Source organism: Haemaphysalis longicornis, unplaced genomic scaffold (assembly GCF_048455015.1).
Source record: "Haemaphysalis longicornis isolate Haplotype H1 unplaced genomic scaffold, Haemaphysalis longicornis Haplotype H1 scaffold_7, whole genome shotgun sequence".
NCBI classification, from domain to species: Eukaryota; Metazoa; Arthropoda; class Arachnida; order Ixodida; family Ixodidae; genus Haemaphysalis; species Haemaphysalis longicornis.
In genome coordinates this window covers 24,203,095-24,223,443 of record NW_027526422.1, presented here as the reverse complement: position 1 = coordinate 24,223,443, position 20,349 = coordinate 24,203,095, and the positions used below count along the sequence as shown (strand labels likewise).

At 48.7% G+C, this 20,349-nt stretch overlaps 1 protein-coding gene across 2 annotated transcripts in view; it reads right to left on the bottom strand.

Moving 5' to 3' along the window:
* The window catches only part of LOC144144796 (uncharacterized), a 74,560-nt gene that overhangs the window by 12,552 nt on the left and 41,659 nt on the right, over positions 1 to 20,349 (bottom strand). For both annotated transcript variants that reach the window (XM_077676299.1, XM_077676300.1), the window contains exons 3-6: positions 9,610 to 9,721; positions 4,769 to 4,862; positions 3,021 to 3,075; positions 284 to 424 (exon numbers count right to left, since the gene is read on the bottom strand). In XM_077676299.1, coding sequence (XP_077532425.1) covers positions 284 to 424; positions 3,021 to 3,075; positions 4,769 to 4,862; positions 9,610 to 9,721 — 402 coding nt within the window. The remainder of the gene's footprint in view (positions 1 to 283; positions 425 to 3,020; positions 3,076 to 4,768; positions 4,863 to 9,609; positions 9,722 to 20,349) is intronic.

Below are 20,349 nucleotides of genomic sequence, written 5' to 3'. Positions count from 1 at the left end.
GCTTATGCAGTTTTGGGAGGCCCGATATCTGTTTTGCTCAGCTTGCATGAGTTGAACCAATTAACTGGTTAAGAAAATTTCATCACAAATAACTGAATAATCGAATCGCCGGAAGGTTAATCGAGCAATCGCCCACACGATATACATATATAAAAATCTAGTCAAGCACGCCCCAGTGTGATTACTATGGACCTTCAAGTGCTTCTTTCCTCATAGCAATTCGGCATCCTTCTGTTCAGAAAACCCCCACCCTTTAATTACGAATAATGGATGCCCCACATACCAAGCCATAGAATCGTCTCGTTGACGTCGTAAGGGTACTTCATGTCCCCATCAACCAGTCCTGGCGTGTCGATGAACGTCACCAAGCTGAACCTCTTTTGCCTTGAAGTTGAGATCTCCGTCGTCAGGTAATCCACAACACCTGCGACAGGGAATTGCCAAAAGGACGGAATCGACAGGTGAGAAAAAAATACCAACCGGGCTCTTCTGCGACATCAGCTGGACAAATTACACTCAAGTTGTGATGATGATGATGACAGCTCTTGATAACGAATGGATGTGCATTAGTCCCCAGTATACACAAGTAGCCTTGCAGTGACATCTTTGTCTCAACGTAGGGAGGGTAAAGCCTGATCAAAGTTCGGCTCCACTTGGTGTATTCCTGCACTTCTGCAATAAAATGCATTGCGAAGACGCACTCATACGTGTGGTTAAAGTAGCACACAGGCTTGGCTAACATGGTAATGAGCATTGCACTGCGAGGCATACAGACTTATCAGTGAAAGTCCTTGTTACTGTCTTTTGCGGCTCTAGAGGAAGTGCAGGTCTAATTGGCTGTTGGCCGAACCTTTCGAAGAGGCCGCTGATTTACATGTAACACCCCAGCACAAGGCGTGACAGTACAGACAAGTTTCTCGACAAAATGTTTCCCGAACAAACTCTTGGCACTCACATATGATTACTGCTTTACACAAAACTACGCAGACATACTTGTGCCCTTATGGTGCACGTCGTATGCTTCAGAGGTACGACAGGAAATCCAGCCACCACCGAGCTTAAACACACATACAGCTACAGCTTTGAATAAGCGATCAGTCATTGCCAGCAGCCGCTACGGCACATGCTGTGCCCACCGCCACGGAGGAGCAAAAATAGCAGCAAGTCTTGGCCGCGCTCTCTCCACTACAGCAGCACCACCACTGACACACACAAATGCATCCAATACCACGAGCAAAGTCAGCGGCATAACCAACCGTCACCTCACCAGCACTTGCCAAAGCGGCCGCGATGTCCACTTGCAGACAGTCGCAGTGACTGGCAGAGTAGTGCACACACACCAGCTTACCTGGGGTCTTGTGGGGGAATGACGAGAGTTGAGCAGGGAACCAGCCCTTCATTGGGCAGCTTGCCCAACTGAGTCAACAAGCCAGCAGCCCAGTGATGGGCTAGTCCCCGTGCCAGCCTGACCGGGCAGCAGCAGCAGCAGCCCCAGCAGAGAAGCAGACTCGGGACTACACGCGGGCACACACACACACATGCACAAGTGACAAAAAGAGACCAAGATCTTTCTGCTGGACCTTCCCGCAGCAAACACACAGCAGCTGTCCACGTAACAATGCACCCAGCTCAGATATCTCACGGTAAGGTTCCTCTCAGCCATGCGACAGGTGCAGGAAAATCTTTATAACACGCTTACATACCCACAAGGTCCCAGAGGAGAGAGGAGAGTGGAGTGGAGACAATATTACCGTATTTTCGCACTTATAACCCGCGCCAAAAAAGCGAAAATTTCAATGGCAAAGTAGGGGTGCGGATAATACGCGGGGTTTTTCCTTTTGTGCAGCTTCACGGCAATGCGCGTTGTGCCGTGAAGCTCCTACGCAGTAACACTGACTAAGCCTTCCATGGCAGCGATTGCGCAGAACATACAAGGACAAGGAAGAAAAAACAAGGACGAGCGCACCCTAACAACTGAATTTTATTAGTGAATTGAGACTTCTGCCTTGTAGTCAGTGCATTCTACTTGCTAAATATACGCTTTTTCTGTCTACATAGTATGTGGCGTGTTGCTTGAGCAGTAGCTTTGGTGCAACCTTTCCTGTATCAAATGTGCGAGCAATACGCGAGGATTCCTTTTTTCTTCCGGCAGGCCGAAATTGTGGGTGCGGATTATATGCAGTGGCAGGCTATACACGCGAAAATACGGTAGTGTCTTTAGGGATAAAAAAATACTCAATGCTGAACTCTAAGGCATAGAGAGAAGGCAGCAAGAGAAAGAGAGACAGACCATACTGTAAATTCCCAGGAATTAATTAGCAATTAAGTCCTGCACCTAAGGTAGATTATTCAATTAAAAAAACTACGACATTCACCACACAGAACAACAACTGAGTACACCGGAACTAAAGCTTGTACTATGCAGCTGGCTCAATTATGAAATTGAATGCATTCACTGCATTTAGCAGCAGTTTTTGGTAACAGGTGCATCAAATGACACTGCCAGCTTCGCGAGTTTCAAAAGGTAGACTAGCTTTAAACGAGTGGCCTCAATTCCAGGATGTGAACTCGTGCCCTAAAGCTGTAGTTAGAATTTCACAATTCCACATGATATCTTTATTACGGCTATTTTCTGACATCCACCACTGCTAGTATTTTAGCCCCAATAAATCACACTTCGCAGCTGGATTTCCCTCTCTTGAATTCGCCCATATTTGCTTTTGGAAAAGAAGTAGGTACGCAGTTACCCCCAGCCACTACTACTGCACACTGATTGACAGGCGAGTTCCCTAAAATTCCCCATCCACACCCCCTTTGTCCCTCTTTCTCGCCACCCACCTCTCTAGTTTGTCCCTAGGTAGCTACATTTACTTGGCACCTGCAAACGTGGTCCCTCGCTGTGCAAATTGCCGTAAGATAGAAATGCGATGCAGTGTTTTTTTTTTTTTTCCTCTGGTGAACTGCCCCATGTGAACAACTGACGAATAATAAAGGTTAGCTTGTAGGAGAAATGAACTGACCTTTGATCTTCTGCAGTGGCTTGAAATGAGGGTACAGGTGCAAGGTTGCATTGCCCTGAAATTGGTGAACAATACAAAGCACCATTGACCACAGCTTGTTTTTTTTTTCTTACTAAGCAGACTGTCATCCCACAAAAAAAAGAAAGAACACACACAAAAAAACACAAGGGAGTTAGGCTACTATAAAATGAAGCAATATGTTACAGATGCTAAAATACCGAGTAAAAGCAAAGAATTTGACTAAACATATGCACAAACAAGCAGCAAGGTAAAAACAAATAGAAGACGAGAAAAATATAGAGGGAAATGAGCAAAAAAACTTAACCGAAAGCAAAAATAAGGCACTAACCAAACCAACCACAAACAAAATGTGTAAACCACCTGCCAAATAACCCACCATGTTAGGTATGAAAGTAGCAGGTCTACTAAAAAAATTTGGTATTACACCGACTCATGTTTTTCTTTTTTCTTTTTTTTTGCATTATGTCCCTCACGGTGCCTGAAGTTGACTCCTTTTTGTCACATTTTGAAGATTTACAAAATATGTTTATCGATATTGATTTTTAACAAATGTTTACGACATCACCATGAGTGGCATGCATAATTTCTCAGATGAAAAATTTTTAGTGCAACTGAACCAGGAAAGCAATTAACTGTTTTCTATGAAGTCCTCGCTCAACATTGGCAGTGAAGTTGTTAGTGCTGTAAATGGAGAAGTAATATAACAATGCCAGCTTTGATAACAAGATTACGATTTGGAGAGGTATGGTTTGGAAAGCGGCTGTTCTTCCGATTCAAACACAGGCATCATGAAACAGATTACATCATGCTTGACAGTTAAGATGACTTCACAACTGTGTTACCATGATTCACCTATTCCTGAGTAATGGTAATTTCATAGATGAGTCGCAAAACACAGGTTTCTATGGAAAAAAATAGCGCTTCAAAAATGGCTCCAACTCATCTTTTATTACAACACGCATTCTAATAAATGCCACATATGACTGTTTATGAGACTCTTATGTAACCTACTACCATGAGAAGTATCTATCGCAATTTTAAGTTCACAACAACTTAGACTGCACAGCTCATATTCTTATCAATGACGTATTCAGGCGCATTCAGCCTGAACAAAAAAAAGTGTAGTGACCTAGCAAACTTCTCGCCCTTCAATACTGATCGGTGAGATCGACAAGTACACATAATTTCGCTGACATTTCAATACCACAAAGTACAATGCAAACCCAATAAAAAAGTACAATACAAACAAATTTGTAGACAATCTGATTGCACTGCGCAGATGACACGCAATAAACAAGAATGGAGTTATTTTCATTAATGCTATCTCCTCCACGTGCATCTGATAAAAAATCATTACCCAAGTTCAGGGGGCAAAAATAGCTGCAAAGCTATGGGCAGAAACAAATAAATGCACCGAAGTCATAGGAAAACAAATTTAAAAAGAAAAAAGAAAGTTTGTGGGCGGCCTGCTCTCTACGCTTGCCACCGCCGATTGACTGAACGAAGAAAGATCTGCACCCGTAGATTTCAGCACTGATCAGAGGGTCTTTCTACGTTTCCATTTGGCGCGTGTGGCCATTCGATGCGAATCAGACTTGCAGGCTGCAGTGATGTGGTTCGCGCACGGTCAGCGCCGACGCTCCGTTCGCAACGAACGTCGTCGGCCACTCGCCGTCTACGGTGTAAAGCACCGAAAAGAAAAAGTAGCCCTCGAGATCGGCACTCACCGTGAGCGACTCCCGCTTCTTGCCGCTCGTGACGAGGGCGAAGCCCTGCGTTTCGATGGCAACTCCGGTCTTCTGCACATGCTCCTCGATGTACCTGCAGCGTCGGGAACAGTGACGTCACCGCGGGTGTCGCGCACAATCACCGATGCAGGGGGGAGGGGGGAGGTTGAACGTCGCCGCCACAAACACACAAACACACTAAACTGACCACTACTCGGTCGACTAAACAGAAATAACGAGCTAAATAATGTCACGACTTCGCTTCGGGTCTTCGAACGGAATTTCCGTGGCGGGCGCGACACGAGAGGAACGTCGCTCCGGGGTTCAAGTCCCGGCGACCGACTCCGTTTTGCGCAGCAGTGGACGGCGCGGCGTCACCGGAGCAGCGGACACGAACGCGCGAGCGAGGTTGTTGCAGCGGTTGCAGCGCAAACGCAAGAGGCGCGCTGCGCGTGGCCGCGGAGGAAGAAAAGAGGGGGAGAGGAAGTTCCCGTTTCTAGGTTAGCCGCGCACGCATGCATTGCGCGCGCGGGTCTTAGCGCTCTACTTGCTCGCGCTGTGCACGCTTTTTTACGCGGATGTAACGGATCCGCGGAGCGCTCAGGGGGGAAGTGCTTGCGTCTCCTCGTCCGTCAAGGAACGACGTCGACGGCCTCGCAATTGACTCTCGCGGAAGTCGACCCGCGGGCAATAGTACTCGTGCCGGGGCGATCTGAAAGAACACGGGGAGGTACAATTAACTTCGCCGAGCGTCGCGTACAAAAAGAAAACAAAAAAAGGAACACCTAATACGGTGCCCCGACGCGCTGGGCCGAAGATTTTCTACTTATTCGTACGGAAATTTAGGGTAGCAGCAGTCGACGACCTGATTTCGCGAAGACCTGTGTGTGTTCGACGATGCCCCGTTCGGTAATAAGAAGGGCCGTATTATTCATGCGCGCCTATATATATATTCCGACGAGATAACTGCACCTGACAACAAGCGCCTACATATCCAATTTCACCGATTGACTTTGACAGGCAGCGGAGCGGCTGATAAGAATGTACCGCGAAGAGATGCAACAAAAGGGGGAGTGTCGGTCGCACTCGGTGCGGCTTCGAGCCCTTGTCACGGGGTAAGAATGGGTCCTCTCTCCCTCCTTTATTTCTCTTTCTCCGAGCCTCTGGGTAGAAGGTGGAGCGCAACCAATGCGGAACACGCGATAGTAAAGGCTTTACTTGCACAGGATCAAACAGGTGAAGGACCCAAAGCCGCCAAGTATACTAGGAGCGACCAGCACGCTAACGCAACCGTTACCCTTGGCACTTACGAATTTCGGCAAAAACGTTCAGCTAGACCAAGAAAATACTTGAGAGAGAATCGCAACTTCGTTTTCTTTCCGGAAGATCGCACCCAAGGTCTGCTACAACTTCCTTTCCTCGGCTACAAATCTTCTAAGCCCAAGACGTACTTCAAGGTGCGGACTACAATTTTGCTCTACAAGTCAGAAAATGTTTTTTTAAAAAAGTACCCCGCAAAAGCAAGGTGTTCCCCAAAGTGGCTAGGACAGCGTCGCCGGTTCCCTATAAGTTCGCGCTCTGCAAGCGTCGTCTGCACCAATCACCAATGCGCGCGCCCTAATGACAACTAAGGCCTAGCAAGTGAAATATCACGACGAAAATAACTGGTAACGGTGTCGGAAATGAGCGACGACCCCTACTTCAGAAACGGCGGTGCTTGTAGTTGGCCGGTAGCTGAAAACAGCGCTACCGCGTAGCTAAGGAAGATGCAAGTATTCGCGTTCCCGCTGCGCCGGCTAAAAGATCGACACGGAGAAATCGAGGTCGGCCGCCGCGCAGCCGACGACGACAAACGCGGCACTTTCCCTAGCGTCGTCGGACGCGGCAGGCAGAGCGTATTCTTTTCCCGGGAGGCGTTGCTAGCACAGCGGCCACCGCTCGTGCGGCGGCAGCGCGCGGTTTGGAAATGTCAAACGCAAGAAGATAGGAAACGCTACCCTCCTCGCACAGCTCGCCACGGACACGCAACAAAAACCTCAGCGGCGCAGGAAGCGAATGTAGGTCACGCGGGCCTTCGCGGCTGCTGGCCAGGACAAGGCAGCAGGCATAGCCGCCACCGTGTCTCAGGGCGTCCAGTGGCCGGCTTATTTCATCCGGCACAAAGGAGTTCACCTTTGGCTGTCTGTTTCACCTTGTACTTACGAACCACCGTGCCGCTTACCAAGCCGCCGGCCATCAAGCTCGGTTAAAAGCATATCTCAAAGAGGAAGGGGAAAAAAAAAAGAGCCTTCTATTCGGAAACTGAGTTATGGAGATAAATAAATTTACCTGCAATTTACGTTTACATTCAATGCTTGCCAGCGCTTGGCCTCCGTAGAGCAATGGACCTTTTTCCAGTACCGATCCTCCTAGCGGCCGCCACGCCGAACTAAAATTGGCAGCAATGCACGCCCACAAAACGTCGAGCTTTCGTAGAACTCGTCCACAAAAAATATCCTGGTACTGTAGCCCCTTCCGCACCAACCGGTCACCCGTGCCTTTCACGTGAATGTCACCGTAGCAGGCGTCGTTCCCGTGACTAATTCGCAGTGGTTGAAGCGCCCCTTTTTCTTTACTTTTTTTCATTTTTGTTACTCCCCCACTGGCTTGTATGTGCTTCCAGTGTCAGCCTCAAATGTATTTGCCCCTTTCCCTAGAAAGCCCTTTTTGTGTGCACTTACGAACCCACTTCGAGCTGTTGAAAGAGAAAAAATAAAAACGCGCAGCTCTGGACAGCATAGCCTCTCCCCAAACAGAAAGCTGGGGGGGGGGGGGGGGGGGGGGGCGCCCTTTTGTTTATTTTGCCGGAGGCTACTGCCAAGAATGGCGGACCAGCAGCCCGCGCATGCGCAGATCGCTACTGGAAAAAGGTCCATTGGCCAAATAAGAGTGGAGCGTTAGGAAATTTGCGAGTCATCCTCTGGTTTCGTATGCTTAGCGCTCGTTTTCGTGTTGAAATAACAACGCGTAGACGGATATAGGAATTCCTGCCAAAAGCCCCCCCTTTCCTTCTCCTCCTACCGACTTGTCTGACAGCGACACTAGTCCTGTAATTTGCGAGACATCCTCTATAGGCTTGCATGTTTAAAGCTCGCTTGCACGTTTGCATCGCAACGAAGTCCTGTCTGGCAGAACCCCCCGCTCCTGCCGACTGCTCTGACAACGACCCGCCTGCGACGACTCGCACACACACACCGATAGAAGGTCAATACAAAACGGCCGCCGAGTCGATTGACCTTCGCAGTTAACGTTCAGGTTTCGGGACAAGGACTAGCCGCTGCTGCCGGGCCTGTCTGTCCTCGGTTCGGGAAACGGTTGCAGCCCGTCGCCAACCGACACGGGTGCCCGCGCGCTCGCTCGTCCCGGCGTGATCCATCAACCTTCCGGGCTGTCACTGTCACCGCGCTGGGGGCGTGCACAGTAGCGACAGACGGAGCAGAGAACACCCTCTTGCGCGAGCCACGCCAACGTCTATTTCACGTACACAGCATCCCATACCCCTCGCAGTTTCGCACACCTCACCTGTCCTTTCAACTAGTTAGCGGCAACATTGCAATACTAAACCTGGGTTACAAGCAAAAATGTTCGTTACAAGTTAAGAACGGCAACAGCGCATGTACGGCATCAGTCCGCTGAAGCAACGAAACCACGACGTCACGCGCGCGACCTTTGAAAGGAGATTGCAGTGTTGCTTGAAATCATCTGTTTTTCGCACTCGCCACGGTATTATGTTCGCTAGTTTTCCTTTTCACCCGCTTTTATTTTGTGCATTGCAAAACAGTCGCAGTAGCGAACTCTTTACTCCGTGCGGAAGAACAGCCGGCAGCGGTCATAAGGCGCTAGGGAAACTTCCGTTGTCGTTCTTAACTTGCAACCGAGTGTAGGGTGAAAATATTACAAACAAAAATGCGCTGGGACATAGGAGAGCCGGCACGAATGACAGCGCCAGGGGGTATCGACCGAGACATGTCGCTGCATAAGCAACAGGAATAACGTGAAACTAACGACGGCAGAAACAAATTGCCAGTAGTTTGCATCCCCTAAACAAAATGGCTACGAAATGCTCCTCTTCACGGATTAACTCGTCGCTAAAGCCCGCCTTTTGATCCTTTCGGTCCAAGCTGCCGTCTTGGAAGATGCTGCAGTCTGCTCCTTCCCCTCTTTCATCCCCGCCTTCGCACTGTTGTTGCGTTCCGTTAAGGATTAAGTGCTGCTTCCTTTCGTCGTTGGTCTATACCTCATGAAGCTCCAACTGAGATATCAGATATCGTACACGGTTTGAAGCGGTACACCATCGTGACGTATGCGCGTATACAGATTGGGCAACAAAGTTGACAAAGAGCGTGTCTTCTTCGGAAGGTTCTGCAGGAGTGCAATAGATGGCGCTGTTTCGTTTTATCCATTGCGACCTGCACGTGCTTCTGTGACGACAAAGGCGCGAAGGCTGGAAGTGGGGTGCACGAGGAGGTACAACGGTGGGATTGGAGGAAAATAGCTTGGAGTGCTGAGGATGAGCGGGGCTGGTCAAGCGGTTGCAGCGATATAAAGCGAGGCAGGATGGTTCGCCAAGTATAGTTGTTCATGAAGAGACCCTCATTCCAGCGATCAACCCGAAAAAAAAGAAAAAAAAAATCTCACTCCTACAGTGCTTTTTGGGAATCTGTATGACATTCGGAAATAACGAATAGTCCCAAAATTTTCGTTCGATTTAGTCGTAACTTTCCGCACTTCCCCTTCCCGACTTCACGGAGCAACCCCGTGCGCGATGGCGTATTCGACGCATTAGAGAGTTCAGTACGCACCAGTTGATGAAGGTGCTCTTGCCGGCCGAGTGGTTTCCGATGAGCAGCACGACGATCTTCTTGCGCGGGGGAAGCAGTTGCTGGCCAAGCGACTCGGCGATCTTCACCAGCCCTGCACGAAGGAGAAGAGGAGGTTCGAGTGTCAGCATACACCCGCGACACCATTGACATTTATTTTGCTTGCAACTTCATCGCAAATCCGCCCACCCCAGAGAGGGACCTTTGTTGCTATTCGGCGAAAATATTAATTCACGAAGGCCGTCTCTAAAGACTCCTTAGGCGAACAACATTTGCAACTTAAACTTAGCAACCACAGCATTCTTGCGTTTCCGGCGGGATATTCCACACGGACAAGCGATACTTACAGATGCGCCTTTTGCAAGTCCCCAACCTTCGCCGGCGCCTCCTGAACTATCCCTTTTCAGCACTGTTTTTTATTATTATTTCAAGCAAAACAACGTTTTCTGTGTATTTTCCCAAATTTTGAAGCCCCATAAGCCCACAAACAAAAATACAGCTGGAAGTACAAATAATAACACATTTATTAATGAGGCAATTAATTAGGACATCTGGCAATATTTTGCTAAACGTTATGACTACAGGAGCCGACAAACAAAAAAAATTAACTTTGTAGTTCACGTATTTATAGATTTACGAATTTACGAGCTTGGGAATAAAACTCTGACCGCCATTTTTGTCAGCCTCAATGTCGTAATTTCGCCTTCACCGGAGCTTCTTCTTTGTAGCGTCCAGCTCCACTAAAACGCAGTAACTGTGATCGCTGTCGCAATAGGAACAATTGAAGAACAACTCCCCAGAAAACTAGAAGTTCTGGTTTCGTTCTCTCTGCGCTAGAGGAACTTTTAGGTGATGACCACCAGGGCCGAAAGGGATAGCATGCGCCACCCCTACCCCTCTCCACCACTCACGAAATGTCAGTTCGGATCCGCCAATGCCTTTCCTGTACGGGGAGTCGGAGACAGACAGACAGACAAACGTTTTTATTTGGATGGCTCGAGGCCGCAGGCTTAAGGGAGGGGGTTAATAATGTCCGGCCATGGCTGTCGGAGACAACCCAGAGTCCGCATTACTTATTGGGCTATGCGTTGTGCGCGCTGGCTTCGCAATATCGGGCCTTGCGACGGCTTTCTACCCAGTCATTCTTCGCGGGAACAGCGCGCTCGTTGGTGCGTCACGCGGGAAAAATAATGGCGGGAAGGTGCTCGTCTCCACCGTCACCCTTCGGACACGAGGGCGCTTTCTACGGCAAAAAGGAGGCGCAGACGCCGAGTGCACAGCAGGCCCCGTTAGTCACAGCCGTAGTTCGCGACAAATCACGACGACGACGCCCACAAGCCCGTTCAGCCGTGTCGGGGCGAACGCGGCGGCGTTCAAGGAGGGAGGCCGGCGGATAGAGCGAGTTGCAAGCGTTGCCCAACAACAAAGGCGACAGCTCACGTTTCCGGGTTTCGGGGAGGGGTGGAGGCGCGTTCCTGCCGCGTTCACAAGCCTGAGGGACGGTAACAACGTCATGCTGAATGCAGCAGTCTGGCTACGCACGTTTAAACTAAGTGCACGAGTCAGCTGCTGACGCTAAGCCAAAAGAAGCGAAGCCAGAACGCTTAAAGTCGGCAGAAACCCTTTGGCATTAATCCCTCTGGCCAATGAATGTCCGTTAAGTTGAAAGCGAAAACGCGAACTTCAATGACCGAGGGATAGAGAAGGTCATTGCAAACACGACAGATTTTTCGGGGCTGCCAATAATTGCTTTAATTAGGGACTTGCCGCAAATTTCCGCGGAGAAGCACGTAGCAGCAAACGAGGCGAAGCGCATGCTAAATCAAATAGAGCGTATCTCTAGATATTTCATAACACGGTACATATCATTTTGGGAATTATGGCAGCTGCACGAAAATTTGTTTATGTGGCAGTCTGTTCTATTCTCTCTCTCTCTCTCTCTCTCTCTCTCTCTCTCTCTCTCTCTCTCTCTCTCTCTCTCTCTCTCTCTCTCTCTCTCTCTCTCTCTCTCTCTCTCTCTCCCCTTCCCTCCCTCCCTCACACACACTCACTCACTCACTCACTCACTCACTCACTCACTCACTCACTCACTCGTTATTATAAAATGTCACGTAAAAGGTTTCTATGCCAAGGTTTCGATTTCATTTCTAATGAAATCGAAAACTCCCAATTTAAAAAAAATGATGCACGTAACGCATTATATACATAGCGTTCTGATGATGAAAGACCGCAGGCCTACGCTTTGTGACGTCATGGAGATAATAGTGTCATAGATAACCTTCTCAGCCGTTATTTCTACATCATACGGCCCTCTGCAACATGACATTTGCAACACATATGGCCAGCTTTTGCTTTCCATTGGGCTTTGTAAAAAAAACTGAAGAAACGCAATGTACAAAATGAGCTCTCAACGTCAACGTCGCAACGTCACGTAATCTCTGGAAATAATTGACATAATTGTTGGCTAAACGAAATTCACGAAACATCACATTTTCGCCAACCTATATAGAGGGCAGCTGGGTTTAGGGACGGTTAGTCGACGATAAACCACTCATCTCTCAAGTAATCCAGAAATACGTAGCCCTTACAAATAACGAAAAAGCGTTTAACTCGGCGCAAACATGCCGTAACCATTTAAGAATTGCGAAAAAGGGGCGTTGAATACTCCGAAGCCAGACTGGAATAAGGATAGGAAGGAACCTGGATAGTATTTAGTTGATAGCAATGAATAATTAATATTTAAGTAACCTGATGTTATTTGAGGTAATGGTATTGCAAAGTGAATGCAACTAGAACGATGTTTCGTTAATTATGCAGGAAATGTTGAAAAGTAGGCCCAAAGAAAATAACAAAAATGCAAAGCTGTGATACAAATGTTTCACGCAGGTATAAAGATATCACGATGCGTAGGCACAATTATCTTTAACAAATATTTAGCGGAAACATAAACGAAAGAAATTCAAAAATTAAATGGTTTTGCGCACCGACGCTATACTAGACACCTGGGGCGGTATTCTCGTAACGGTCCCTTTTCAAAACGTCTATTTTGCGCCCCTTTCATCGTGACGTACTTCCGGTTAAGCAGTGGGCGTTGGCAGTAAGTTTGTTGCGCTTGCGTTACGTCACTTCCGGTTGTTTGCTTTGAGCCAATCAGGGCTCGCCAAAGGGACACTTTTGAAAGGGACGCAAAAGGGACAAAACTCGAGAATACCGCCCCTGGGCTGTGAGGCGCGAGTGGAGGGCCCCTGATTATTTTTTGGCACCCGGGAATCTTCAACGTGCGTCGAAATCTCGACACACGGGCGTTTTCGCTCATCGCCTCCATCTGAATAACGGCCACCTAGGCCGGGATCTAACCGGGGTTACCAACTCGCAAATGAAGGAAGGCGGGATGGGGGTTAGCGTGCCCTAACATAGCGAGGCAACGAAATCAGTTTTCTTTATTGCGGTATCTTCCAGACAAATCCATTGTTTCTTTATTGTTGCAGCGTTTTGAAGTGGTACTTAGTATGGCTAAATGCTGCTCGCAACAATTGCTCTTGCTCGAGAATGTTCCCGTAAAAGTTGTGGCACTTTGAGCTGAAGTTCAGCTTTACGTGAAGCTCTGCCTGGAGATGTCCGTGCGAACTTAGAGTTCCGTAGCGTGACGCGCCCTGTTGAGCGTGCGTTGGATTGCATAAAAATCTCCACCTAGACGGTCCGGAACAAATCCGGGATATATATACTAGCTGTCCCGACAGGGACGGCGCGGGACTCCGGACGTTGTATGAAAATTCAGGACAGTCCCGCACAATCCTGGACGGTAGGTAACCCTAGATCTAATCCGCATCCTTGAGTTTGGCACCACAACACCTTAGCCACTGAGCCTCCGCGGCGAGTGAAAAAAAAAAATCGCCTTTGATCTTAGGTGAATGAAAAAAACCTTCCCAATTAATAAAGCGTAAGTAACCGCTATCTTGGCAAAGAACGGTACACGATCAATGCATACTCTTAGACACACAGCATAAACTTGGCGCCTTACGAAGCACCTTGATAGAAAACACAGGTCAGCCCCATAATTAACGAAAATAAAGACGCTGGGTGTCTTTGAAGGATAGTTGAAGGATAGAAAACCTGCGCAACTTGAAAAGGTTCTAGGTCAAATTAAGAACAACAGGCGGAGTTAAACACGGCGTGTATGATGCGAAGGGCGGAAAGATCAAGTACACGAGGACGACACGAGCGACAAAGAGGGTACCGAAGGGATATGAAAGCAGGGGATAAACTTTTAGAAAACAACGTGGTGTGCGAGAAAATTCGGGATCAAATAACGGACACGGCTAGAAGTCGGGAAAGGCCTTCGCCCTGAAGTGGTTACGAAAGTTGGTCGCGGAAGTTTCCGTATATACACCCACTGGCTACAAACAGTAAACAAAAATGACCCTCATAGTAGGTGAACTAGTCATTCTTCTACCTATTCTGCCAAGAAGGGAAAAAAAATCACGGTTGCTCTCAAGGCTGTGTCAGGATGCTATACATTTCAAATTTCTTCTTAGCCTGGCTTCCACGGTTCATTTACGAAGTTCGCAGAGTAACGACAGAGCGTCCAACAAAGCTTGCAAGCCAATCTTGACCTTATTTTTATTGCGAGAGCAAACGATGGCCCACGTCGGCAAATACTGGCGCCGTCGATCCACGGACAGAGAGCGACTGAAGAACAGAGAACGAGCGGGCGCGTGTGGAAATGGGTGACGTCAAACGGAGCTGGCAGCGGTGGCGCTGCCTCCGCGCAGCCATCGGCTCTTCGCCGTATGACGCGCTCGTTATAGTATAGTGATATTCTAGTTCACTATAGTTATAGTGAACTAGAATACTCCACTATACGCTCGTCGCCCGGCCTATTTCCCTGCGTAAAATGGAGTGTGAAGCGAGTGCAGCGCCCAGTAGGCTCAAAAGAGTAAAGAATGGGAATACCGGCAACGAGATGCCGACGGCGATGAACCACGAAAGGAGCTGCCGCTGCTAAAGCGAGCAAACGTGACCACTGAGACGGTTAGGACGCAAAGCACGGTCTGTACTGTGTGCGAGCTCTAGGGCAGTGCGAGAAACGCCACGTTGCGGACTTCCAAAGCCGGAGCGATGCGTGCGCATTGCGACGAGCCTCGAGATCGCGTGGTAAAATGATAAGACATTGCGCACGCATTTCTGAAGATCCACCAATGGATCTACCCTTAATTTTTTTTCGAGGTTACCGCAGCGCTCGTAAATTTTACGGCCCAATAATTGCGGCGTGCTAGGTTCGCCTTAAACGCTTCCATTGACCCCGTAATGCAAGCACAGCCGCGTCAGCGACGCAGTATAAGATCGTCGCAAACCGCAGGTGTCAGACTAAACAATAAAAGACCACAGACGAGCGCGCTTACACGAAGAAACGTACCGTATGAGGATGAACGGGTCGCCGTCCTATACCCGGTTACAACTTAAGAACGGCAACGAAAGTTGCCGCTGTGCCTCATCACCGCAGCCATCCGGATGTTACTCCGCGTTGAGCATGTGGGGGGTTACTGGGAATATTTTGAACACGGCACGAGCCGTTTCCATGATTTTTTGGACTTAAAGGTGTTGTGCCACCAAATTTTAAGTCTGTAAAAAGCCTGCTGTAGGCTTTCTCTGTATGCAAGGACCATCAACACGAAGTGCTGGGTACAGCAAGCTCTTAATATATATTTTAATTCGCTTCTAAAAAGTACCTAAAAGCTCTTCTGGAGATCGGGACCCATCGCTAGCGCCACTAACCATGACGTCAGTTAATTGCCAGCATAACAAAGTTTGTTACGTCATACCACGTTAGCGACTCGAGCGACGACAACGTGAACTCCAGTTACCACAGTTTGTTTGGTCGCTTGGTCGTATCAGACACACTAGGCCGACACGACGGCGACGACGACGAGTCGCCAAAACATCGGGCAACTGCCGATTCGCCAGACCGCGTTGTCACACTACGCCGACGGCGACACAAACACGTCGGCCGATGGAAAGTCGCCGTAGTGTGACTGACACGCCGACCGAAGACGCCAACAAAACCGGTCGCCTGACTGGTCGCCCAACGCGTCGTCGGGAATCGACCGAGAAGCGAAAACCGCCCCGACAACATTCGTTCTGCAATGAACGCGGCTCTATTTTGTTAGTTTCTGGAGTGTAATAAACTCAGTAAGGTCCATGAAGCCCATACAACTCAACACTAGCGCTAATGCGATCCGTATTTTAGCGTTCGGCGCTTCGGCCGTGCTCTTCGGCGACGCCGCTACCCCGACATGCGTGTGCGATCGGCTCGCCTGTAGAAAATATAGGGTCAGTTTCGTGGAGAAGAAGAGTTACGTAGGGTAATTTGGGTAATAAGAGACCAGTATCAGCAAAGGTTTTTAGCGTAAAACGTAAAACCAAAGTACGCCAAGCACTATCCCTACAGTGCAAAATCGTAGTCGCAGCCAGGCACACTTAATTTTGCGAGCGCTTTCGCGAAGGAGCAGAGTTGATGGCGATAAGCTATTGCGGGGGCTTCGCGGAATCTTGCTGCGCAAGCGCTATTTAAGAAATTTGAGTTGACAAGCCAGGAATTCTGTAAACTAGCTAGTAAACACCGACGTACGACTCCAAGGATGGGCGTCCATCTAGTACACCGGCTATTTCGCACAGTGGAACCATTTGTCCGGTGGCGCAGTGGTCTCGCGCGTCGCGCCCGTTCGGTCAACGTTGAGGGTTCAACTCGCGGCGGGGGTAGCTTTTCTTTTTATTTCTTTTTTTTTAGCGTTTTTTTTAAGAGGCATGGTTTGCATATCCATAGTTTTCATTTGTCTGCATCCGCGGATGCAGACAAAGAGTCCGTGTCGGAGCTGCCGCGGCTTGACATGACGAGCCGGCGCGTTTACTTCCGTGGTGAAGCACGTGTGTGCGGGAGCAGACTCCGTAGTAAAGACGCAGCGTACCGCAGCGCCGCATGGTAGACACACGTGGCAGAGCGTCCTCGTAACACTGTGACGTCACTGCTTGAATCGGCGCCCAGAAACCTAAACCGAATCCTGTTCACATGAATCGTGCGATAATAAATTTTTTACTCAGAATATGTGCATGTGAGAGCATGTATCATACTTCCTAACGAAATATAAAACGCTTGCAACAAAGAATGCACAAGCAACAAATTTGGTGGCACAACACCTTTAATATACTTATAAACTTCTGCAGTGATTACAAACAAACTACGTGAGAAAAGGCAGCCGATTTTACGCATTCATAGCAACCTCCTTTCAAAACGCGCGCGCCCGTTGACATCCGGGTCCGTCGCTTAGGCGGAGTGATACCGTGCATGAGCTATTGCCGTTCTTAACTTGTTCCCGAGTATAGAGTGTGTGGTGCCATCTATGACTGTGCCAATTTCTGTCCGTGTATATAGCGCGAAAACTCTTCGGCAAGCGGTCACGTTTCGCGCTCCTATTTAAAATGGAGGGAACAAGGGAAAATCGATCATAAAATAAAGGCACGAAGTCGTCGGTTCGGTGAATTAGTTCCGCGGGTGCTGTTTCAGTCAAGGAGAGGTGCTTGCTGGAAGAGTTGGTTCTACTGCGGAAAACCAGCGAAAGAAGCCGAGAACGCAAGAGAAAGCCAGGTGTTGACGTGTCCGGTGGTTTCACTAGCTCCATACCTTCGTGTGCTCTCTAATTTAAGAAGCTTAGTTGGTTTACGTCCTTGCTACGCTCAAAGTAGGGAAGCAGAACTCTTAAAATAAGCCGATACCGAAGGGGCGTGCAGGTGAACACTGACAGCACTGCGCGTCAACGCCGACTCATTGCACCGCACGACTAGCTTGGTGGACTCAAAAATTCAGTTCCGCTACCGATCTCGTGCTCACTGTACGGAGAAAGCATGGAGAAACACTCTGGCAGTTTGATATCGCACAGTGCTCAGATGACGAACAAAAAGTAAAAAAAAAAGAAAAAAAAAACTGATGTTACCTCCGCCGAACGTATTCACAGTCTGGGGAGGAAATCAGTAGTGGTGAGAGATCGGAGGGCTTGACGACACCGCCGCGGTCTGTCACTTATGTGGCAGAAGCACCACACAAATGCTTGATTTCACGGTTGGGCCTGCTTACTTCACCTCAGGCATATTAGGCATGCTCTCGTGTCAGGTTACAAAGGAACGGGGTGAGTTAGCTGAGAATCTTAAACGAGAACCAAAATTTAAGCATCCCAACAACCTTGATGCTGCCCAAGCAAATCTGGCAGCCGTTAGTGCGAACTCGTGTTCCGAAACGAAGCGCTTCAGCTTTAGCACTATACCGCCCCCCGATGTAAGTGAACCGCCAACGAAACATGGCGCCAGAACTCCAGCAAGCTATGCACTGCCAGTTTTTAGGTATAGGGGAGGGGTTTCTTGGAATATGGGAGAGCTCTGAGTGAGTGCCCATACTGAATCTTGATGGCGTAAAAATTTCCGGCCATCTCCATAATGTAAAACCTGGGTAGGGGTGAAGCATGCAGTGCATAAGTGTATTCTTGGCGCCTTGGCGTTCTTGCCCATGGAAATGAATCCGTTGGGAGGCAGAGGTATACAGCTTTGCTGTAAAAGTCTCGGGTCTTTGAAGTACGAAGCGTTCTAGCGCAAAGCGTTTGAAAACGAATGTCCCGGCGTGTTCTTTTATAAAGTACGCGTTACCTTCTAAGAGCGCGAGGCATTTGAAAACGACTGCCCCGGTGTTTTAGTACCGTGACTGCATGAAATGACGACGACGACAGGAGACGCCGACAGCCCAGCCCCTAAGGGGCCTTGTCCCTAATAAGCCAGATGGAGACGACACTGCGTCGGTAAAGTTAGCACAGGCCTGGACGCGTGTCTTCCACGGAGCAGACAAAAGGGGACGTACCTTCCAGGTAGCCAATGTGGACCCCGTTGTTCCTCGGAGGAGCGTTGATGTATATAGCAAGAAGCCGCTCTCTCCCCGCTACTTTTCAACTTAGCCCGAATGGGCTGTGCACCGACTCCAGAGCACGAGCGGAATAGGATGGGCGACGGGCAGCGCGCGTCTTTAAAACTCCGCCGGCAGTGTGGAGAGGGAGCCGAAAGGAAAGGGACAGGAAGCCACGGGCTCGCAGCCGCGGCTCCCGCAGGGGAAGCCGACGTCGCACTCGCCACCACCGCGAAGCCTGTGTGTGGGTGGGTGTATGTGCGTCTGTAGTATCGAATTTCCTGTGGCGAGCTTTGCGCAAAACGTGCACTGCAAGTTACAGCTTACCAACTAGCCCTAACTGAAGCTTGACTGCCTCCTCTCCTGTTTTTAAAGCGAAAGCTTCCTCAGTGGGACCGATGATGTTCTGTCAAAATGTATGCATTTCCCCATGGACCGGTTGATCGAAGGAACGGTTCCGAATTAGGCAAAACACGCGTCGATCGCGAAGGAGTACAATATATAGTATACCTCTATCGCATAAACCCCGCATAGGTATGCGTTTAGATTGTTCGTAGTTGTGTTTACTTAGTGCGCGAAAAACCGTCGCATGCATGGGTACGTTCTTCGCTAGCGACTTTGGTCTTTGAAGGTTTGACGACCGATTGGACGCACTTTGAGCGAAGGTTGTACGCAGTTTTAGCTTTCGCGCTTCTCTCAACTTTCTTTAGGAAGGGACGGTAAATGTTATTTTAAAGACGATCGTCTTTCCTGGGCTACTTAAACCCAGAAATTTTGGTCTGTCTCTATGTCTGTATGTCTGTCTGTCTGTGACTCGATTCAGCCACCCGGCCAAAGTGAAACAAAATCTGCGCAATAGTCTTGTACACTGTTCATACTTGTAAATGTCCAAATGTTCATACTTGTCAACATTGTTGAGCAAGAACAAAACATTACGCATATATAAGACATAAATTAATACATAAGTAATATTTACAGCGCTCCTTTATAAAAACAATTCATAGATGCTTGATTTTCGCGAAATGAAATACTAAATCCACTGCAGAAAAAAAAATCACTCCGTCGCCTGCTGTCGCCCGCGCCAATACAGCTCCTAGCGGCATTTTAAGAAATCAAGCGGCAACAGCTATGAAAGGTTCCACTAGATGGGTTCCACGTTCTGCTTGGAACGCACGTGGAGTAGGGCAACGTGGTTCTATAAACGTTGAAATATAGGGCGCCTCGATTCACGCGCGTTTCCGCCGCACAGCAGCGCTGGCATCGAGGCACCCGGCCTGAAGCAGTTGAACGCGTCTTGAGCAAACCTTTCGCGTGTTTACCTTGGGAGGTGCGCGATGGAATAGGAAGAGCATGAGATGTGAGGGGGAAAGCGAATGGAGGCATTTACTTGGCAAATGTCGAGAAAGACTATCGTCTTTTGTCGACATTTGGAACGAAAGATGCAGATACGCGGCCAGTTTTTTTTTTTTTTCTCACATGCATTTTGATCTGGCCCCCAACGCGGAAACGCGTCCGTCCCCCTGTAACGCTGGGTGCGTCACACTTTCGCTACATACAAAAATGGTCATAAATAAATGTCTTGGGGCCTTCGTATTTTCATATGCGACCGCCTAGTACAGCGTCTCCAGAAAAATGTTTTCCTAGCAATTCACCTATACGGAGTGGTGAAGCCGATTTTACAGGCGCTCGTTAGAACTCGGGGTCTTATGGAGGTGTTTATTGAAGTAGGTGCCCCGGGTTTCATACTTCGTTTCAGACCGCTTACCTATATTGCCCCTTAA